General features: G+C 40.8%; 1 protein-coding gene across 2 annotated transcripts in view; it reads right to left on the bottom strand.

The window, feature by feature from the left end:
• The window catches only part of iqgap2 (IQ motif containing GTPase activating protein 2), a 35,322-nt gene extending 30,519 nt beyond the window's left edge, over positions 1-4,803 (bottom strand). For both annotated transcript variants that reach the window (XM_079744845.1, XM_079744844.1), the window contains exons 1-2: positions 4,533-4,803; positions 1,804-1,903 (exon numbers count right to left, since the gene is read on the bottom strand). In XM_079744845.1, coding sequence (XP_079600971.1) covers positions 1,804-1,903; positions 4,533-4,578 — 146 coding nt within the window. In that variant the 5' untranslated portion in view covers positions 4,579-4,803. The remainder of the gene's footprint in view (positions 1-1,803; positions 1,904-4,532) is intronic.
• Positions 4,804-8,172: the final 3,369 nt, after the last annotated feature.

Here is an 8,172-nt window from a genome sequence, read left to right on the forward strand (position 1 = left end):
ACCAGGCTAAACAAAACAGACTCCACCACCGGCGATCATATCCGTCTTAAACGGTAGCGAGCAGACCCCCAAGACGATGACCTCAGGTCTCGTCATCTTAGGGGGTTTCAAAGGGTAAAACCCCAGCTCTGGTGTTAACCCGGCATCGTGTAAATGAGCCAAGCTCATTGAGGGTTTGTTTTGGCTTTGCTTGCCATTCGCCAAAGTGGGATTCAGCAAAGGAAGGATTGAATGGAATGTAGCCCAAACATATGCTTCTGAATGATCATTGGCTAACCATCCCAAATTAAAAGTCAGGCAAATTATAGTGAATGTTTTTTTTTCCCTGGTATCTAAGAAACGACATTTTAAATTTCAAAATTTAAAATGAAACATTTAAAATTTTCATTTGTAGCAGGGGTTGCGTGACTTCCATTTGCACTTATTTTGTAAGGCACACATGAGGACATGGTAAACCCCTTTGAAAAAAAAACATTTTTCTTAGAATTTACCGTTCTATGATGGACACAAATGACGATGCTTATGTGATAACAATCAGAGCGAGTGAGTCAGTACTACTGGCTTTTGATGCCGGCTGAGCCGAGCCTAATCCATAAAGTCGGCAGAAATTAGCACTAATCCTAATCCCGATTGACACCTTTCCTAGAATAGAGGTTTTCATCCCTCAAAGGAGAGAGAAGAGGGATACTCAGCAGTGCTGGGACTGAGAAATATACTACTCATCATTACTACTGTCTTGGAACAGGTTTGACCAATGTGTAACAACTATGGTTGCTGTAAATATAAAAATTGTTGTCCTTTCTACAAAGGTCACCAACAGACCTTTAGAACACTGTTGCACCATGCTGATTATTTGATGGTGTCTGATTAAATTCAGTCAAAGACAGAACTCTTTCGCTATAAATCTTGCCAATTTTCCATTGTGTTAGGATTTGTTCACAAACAAATGTCTGAACAAGGAGTTTAATCAGGAAGCCAGCTCAATGTGACTTTCACATGCGCCACCGGACACAGCCAATGAGGTGCCTTTATCAAAACAGCAGTTGAGCCACCTGCAACATAACATTTTCATGTTGACAGATTTAAATCTGTCCAAGCTATGTGGACCTTTAGCAGTCAACCAACACACATATGTAGTAATGCCACGAGATTAAGAGGAGAAATTGCCCCAAATATGGTAGGGAATAGTATAACTGTAGTAAGAAGGTAGTTTCTCCCTGCCCATGCTGATGCATTCAGTGGTCATACCTAGTCACACTTATTATAATCACATCAAAGCTTGTCAAAATGTTTAAAATGGCTACAACCACCCCACGTTTACCGAATGAAAAACATGCTTCCTGTTAAGTTGGATGCCGTTGGGTGAAAGGCAGGAAGTGGTTCAGTTTCAGCCCTGAGCACTGTGACAAACATCACAAGTTCCACAATTAGGCCTATTTCAAGTCTAACATCATATCATCAGGCGTTTCTCTTTTGTCCTTTCAATAATGAAATTGTATAACTAGGATTGTGCATTTCGATGAACCTCAATATTCTGTACTATAAAATCAATACTGCATACAATAATCTATAGTGTTTGCACTGTAATCATTAATATACAACTCTGTCTTTCAGGTTACCAAGTACAACACCAACAAGGGCAATTTTAAATGTAATGTTTTCTTCCATCTCCGACCAGAATCACCTATTAGACAGGACCTCACATGTGCTTTCAGAAGCCTTTGAGACTTCCATCGGGAGTCCACACTGCCCTACCCTCCTGGCCTGCCATTGGCCAGCGCTGTCGTTCTCCTTATGACTCACCGCTTGGCCTCCTCTAGGTGACAGAGGTACTCGTAGGCGATGATCTGTCGCCTGCGCTCGTCCATCTCCTCTGCAGACGTCCGCTCGTCATCCTGGATGGCTGCGAAAAACGAGCCGAGGGAGGGAGAGCAGAGTGTGAGGTACTTTTTATACACAAAGTAGAGATCTATATATTAAAGGGGGACATATTATACCAACAGGTGTGAGTGTGATTAGCCGTTACAAGCCGTTTTGGGGCGTGTTCACCTAGATGTGTGACGGAGAGATGAGCAACGTTTGTTGCAGTCCACTGGGTAGGCTGGTAAGACTGATCTATCCAGCACACATCCAGGTGGACACGCCCACTAGTGATGGCAGAAGAGGCAGATTTCCAATTTCTTGCAACGGCTATCACACTTACACCTGGTGGTATAATATGTCAACTTGAAAAAGGGCAAAACTGACTCATGGAAAGAGGAGGAAAGTTTATCAAGTGATTTATAAGAACTATATATTTAGGCTGTGGATCTGAAATAAGGGCAATACACCACGATGATGGTATTCCAGCCAACTTCACATAAAAGGCTTTCCAGAGGAAAACTGTAACCAGGCCTATATGAAGAATTGCCTTCAAAAACACCAAGATTCAAGGTGGTAGGGGCAGCACACATCCAATTAGCCATGGTCTGTCACCACCCCATCTGGGAAAGATATCTGAACACGTGTCTGTTAGAAAACCCAAAACTATCATGATATTCAAAGCTCTTGTGACTTAGTCGAACTAAGGTAGGCAAATTTACATGTTATTTTAGCTTAATGGCTGTGAGATTGAATCAATGCAAAACATTCCTGCGCAATAACATTTCAGAAATATAACTGTGTGTAACGTTAAATGCAGGCCAGATTCAAGCAGGTTTCGTAAAAACAACTTAATGTCCACAAGCAATCTCATTATGACTGTAAGAAACCAAAACATTAGTCGGAGACTGCATTAAATCCGATGCTCCAATAAACCCTATTTGACCCAGTGTGGTCTCTGAGGAGCTACACCTGACTTCTGCTGAGCGTTGACCTTCAGCTGCAGGTTAATGAGATCCACCTCACCTCCACCACGCCTCATCCACCCCCGCTTCCCTCCCTCTGCCTTCCAATCCAATCAAATCCCTTTACTTCTGGCAGAGTGGAGGAGCAGTTGGAAGCTCAAAGTGCTGAGTCACAGACCACTGTTCCCTCTGACTGGATTACGCACCAGTGCTTCGGTGAATGTGGTCCCGTTGAGTATATGCTTCCATTGGGGAGTCAGGGGAAAGGCCTGTATAGGTTTATCTGTGATTTACTGAGACAAAGAGATGACCCGACTTTGCACTAAACACATACCTGCAGATAAAATTACAAGGAGATGCATGCAGGACACACGTGCGTGCGCACACACACACACACACACACACACACACACACACACACACACACACACACACACACACACACACACACACACACACACACACACGCGTAGTAAGAGGGGGTGTGAATGCCCGGTTCTGAAGTATTGGCTCCCCTGCGTGCATGGACCCCCACTGAATCACTCACACTTCCTGGAAGAGGCCACGTGCACTCTTGTAGCAAAGGGGCACTGCCTATAGGCCTATTTTTAAATGTTGGATGATTGTGTATTCTTTGTCGAAGGTTCACTAAGTATAATTTAGGAACTCTTGTGATAATGACTCATATGTAAGTTTGTCTGAGGGCTGTTGTATCTGCATTTGGTTTCCCCAGGAAAACAACTCAAGAATAGGGCTGAGATTATAGGTCTTCTATTCGTGGGGAAATCCACATACCATGGTTAGCGTGTGACATAGTCTGTGACTGTTTGTGACTATCAGATATTAGCATTACACTTGAGACATTTGTTCTCCATGACAGAGGGCTACACTCATCAGGTTTGAAAGACTGTCAAAACATCACAAGACAAATGTAAAGGGAGAGATAGCTGACCAAACTCTCTTCAAACCTTTTAGACTTTAGTCAAACAACTTTTTGTTTCCCTGACAGTATACCTTTTCACATGTCAGCTGATCTAAATGGTGTTAAGTAAGCAGGTATTTTTTGTCTTGACATGGGTTAATAGAGTAGCCTGTTGATGTGTTGATGAGTGACGATTGATTTCAACTCTCTCTCAAAGTTGAACTTTGCCCTCTAATCAAATGTCACTCAGTGCTGACTTAACAGCAGGTTTAAGACTGTTAAGACTGAGGTAACTTCCTTCAGTTCAGGATAGCTGTCGACTTCTTAACCAGTTTTTGCAGATAAAAGTTAACCTATTAAAAACGTTTTTTTGACAAACACACACACACACACACACACACACACACACACACACACACACACACACACACACACACACACACACACACACAAAAACAACAGGGTTTTCTAGTGTTGGTCTACACTGCAGAACAACACTATGACGCAAACAGCAGAAAGATATAAATGGACTACCAATATCAGAATTGTATAAAGTCTGCGGTCACCAGGGATTATAGGACATGTTGTTTATAAAACATTGTAATGAGACAAATTTATTCAAAATATAAATTCAACCAGGTGAAGCACCTGTTCCTGATCACGATTCTTCGTGTCTTGGATTTAACGTTAGTTTAACATCAGCTTCAGTTCTACCTGCCGTTTAGGAGGTTCAAATAGTTTACGTTATCCCACAATTTACACGATAAAGAAACTTTGCCACTTACTTCCATAACGCGGCTTTTGTACGCTGGCGGGTTCTTCATTGTACATCCTGCCTCGTTTCCTCCAGCAAACTTCAAATACCGACTGAGTGCAGAGTGAGTGGCGCTGGTGAGTACCGTGAAGCTCAGGGTCAGCCGGGGAGTTGTTGGCTGCTGCTCGGACCCCCACTCAAAAGTCAAAGAGGTGTCAAAAGTCGGATGAATGTGCAAGTTTGCTGAAATATATCTCCATAGCGCCCAGTGTTTAACCCTGCTGAATGAACGCCTTCACTACTACGTTTCTCCGCTCCCACTGTGCCCTCCAATAAAATGATTGACGGGGCAAAACTATTCAGCGTTTGCTCCATCTAGTGGCGATGGAGATCGGCTTCTCCTGCAGCCTGCTTGGGTTTAGCAAATATGTAGATTGTAGATTAATTTGTATCATCCTCTATACCACTATATATGTAAAAAGGATTTAAGATTTAAGATTTTTTTTTTCCTAATACAATGCTTATAATGAAATGAATGTGCTATTGATTCAAAATTAGCCATTTGATTAATTTCCAATATAAGTCGCTAGATGGCAGCATCAATTTGTTGCAACATTGCATTATATGTTGCAATGCAATGTTTTAGAAAAAATAATAAATAATTAATACATTTCTTATATTAATTGAGTCATCTTAGATTAAACATGAAAATATTTGTACATGTTAATAAATGTGTTAAACGTATACAGCATGATTTCCTAATAGCTGTAAAATGTGCAAATCAAATCACATGAACTGCTTGTGAACAGTTTGGAATTTTATTTAATACCAAGTAGTCATCTGTAATCTCTGCTTGCGTTCCCATTTATAATTGTATTCACATAGCAACACATGAAAAATAATCGTTTCCTTTTTCCACCCTTTGGAACCTTGACACGGGTCCAGGACTGCAGCAACCTCTCTCCTATTTCTTTTCTTTCACAACAACCTCACAAACTCCCTCGTCACACGTCTTTGTTGACTTGCATAAAATGGGGAAAATAACTTACAAGTGTGATACATTCACATTTCCTTCCTCTTACAACATCAATCAACATAGTATGCCTTTATCATCTGCCTGGAGAATTTACAATACGAAACACAAGGTTAAGCAGAAAAGAAAGACGTTTCTTTCTACATCCATGCAAATTTGTACACACATAGTTTTTTAGAAGAATGAAGCTCGGAGACATGGACACACAGAGATGTACAACATTTGACACAGTTTTACAGAACACTTGCTTGGGCAAAGCATGACACCGCATGATTGTATTGTATTGAGGGACACACACACACACACACTGAATGCAGAACTCCACCTATATCAGCTTTGATATGTACAATATTTACACTGTCAACACAAACACAGTCACACCTTGCACACAAACATGGTCACGTACAAGGACACACTCATACATAGTATATGAACACTTGTTCATCCACACATACACAAACAGATGTACAAACAGACACAGACATACACACATACACAGACAGGCACACACACACACACACACACACACACACACACACACACACACACACAAATGCACATACAATTTTGCTGCATAACAGCAAAACCAGAAACCCAATTAATAACATGCCACCCTGAAATAAATAAATATTTAAATGAATAAATACATACATAAATAAATAATTTAAATACAGATTCACAAGTTAAATGTCAAGCTTTTAACACACTTGGAAAAATATAGATGCAGTTCTCATGTTATTCTGCAATCTTCTGATGGAATAGGATGGACAGGGCTGCACGGACCAGTAGCTTTGTTTTGACACTGGTTAATATCAGTGCAACTGCTGTTGCTGACAATACAAATCCTATATATATTCTTTTTTTTTGTTAAAAAACATATCGTCTAAAAATATCTGTTACACATTAGCAGCTCACCGACACACAGGTGGTTCTTCCAAATGGAGTCCATGAAATCACACACATCCTTGCTGTGTTTTTCCTTAGACAGCCTTGGAAAAAAAAAGCCCATGGTAGTACAAGGAGAAAGCTAGACTACCTCAAAGCTACGATCACAGATACTACACAAAAATTGAAGCAGGGAAACACAGGCCGATAGCAACAGCAAATACAAACTACAGGCACAAACAAAATGGGATTTGAGGACGCTAGTTTACTTTTTCCTGGAGATTGGATGGAAATGTTTATGGAGCTAATTTCATTCAACATTTAGGAAACATTTTGGCCAGATGTAACAGTTGATGGAATGTGAAGTATGGCTTTGATTGATATGACGGTATGATATCAGTTTGAAAATCTTAAACTACCACTACACAAACATTTTACCTGGCTGACTATGGAAATGTGACACTGTTACCTTTTAGACAGTTATTCAGCCGGTGCAGCTGGATGCTGCATTCTGCGCTGCTGCATGATATATTGCACCATTTTATCATATTATGCTCCATGGGTATCTTAGCCAAAAAAAAGGCAGTTTGTACAATGGTATTCTCCCACCTCTGGGGCTAACGTCACAATGACTTAGTCATTCTAAGCTTGGATATTTTAAACCCTGCCAGTTTGCCTGGGCTTTTTGTGTTTTGTGTACACACACACATATAATATTTTTTATATAGTATGATATTTGGATATGGCTCTGTCAAATGGTTCCAATGTTTGACATTGGTTATGGACGGAGCATCATTTTGCCACCATAAGCAATATATTTGAGGTCTGCTCCGTATACACTCTGATATGAACGGTATATCTTGCTTTTTTTCTTATTTTACATCCTGTACATTTTCTGTCCATCCAATCTAACCTTCGGGGGGGGGGGGGGGGGGGGGCTCCAGAGATGGAGAGGCACATTTAAAAAGGCTATTCAGTATTTTGAAAAAAGGAATCAGCATGATATGTCAACATCAAAGCCAGTGCCATGAGCAAGATCCCACACCACGCTGATTCCAAATGTTTCAATGAAGCACAGCCCTGGTCAGAGAGCCACGATGACACCGCACGGGGAGAACAAGCCAACATCAGGACAAAAATGTTTTCAAACTCTGCTTTTTTTCATGGGAAGACATTAAAGAGTCATTTTCAAATAGAAGCAAAAAACAAGCATGTTGATATTTTAACATATCATACAACCAAATACATAGTTATTTTCATATGGCCTTTTTATTCTAAGGTAGGGGTAGTGCAAAGGGCTTTTGTGTTCTGCAAAGATGATCTACAACCCAAAGACTCATTAGAATGGGTAAAAGTTGCAGACTACATTTAGTGTGTTTGAATTGGGAAAACTCGCTTAAACATATTTTTTTTACCAACTTATATGCTACATTTTTAACATGCAAATATATATTATGTGTCTTTTTGTGTGTTTAAGTTTGGTGTGTGTATGTGTGTGTGTGTGTGCGTGTGTGTGTGTGTGTGTGTGTGTGTGTGTGTGTGTGTGTGTGTGTGTGTGTGTGTGTGTGTGTGAGTGTGTGTGCGCGCATGTGTATACATGTGTTTGAGTTTGATGAGTGTTGTTGTGTACGTCGTAGCCTTTTGTGTGTCTAGGGGCAGTTCCTGTGTGAGTTCTGTGGGCTAGAGCCAGCTGTCATACAGATGTGTGAGTGTGTCTGGCCCTTCTGATCCTCATTTCCCCACAGCAGGTTGG

This window comes from Pollachius pollachius, assembly GCF_949987615.1.
Source record: "Pollachius pollachius genome assembly, chromosome: 1".
NCBI classification, from domain to species: domain Eukaryota; kingdom Metazoa; phylum Chordata; class Actinopteri; order Gadiformes; family Gadidae; genus Pollachius; species Pollachius pollachius.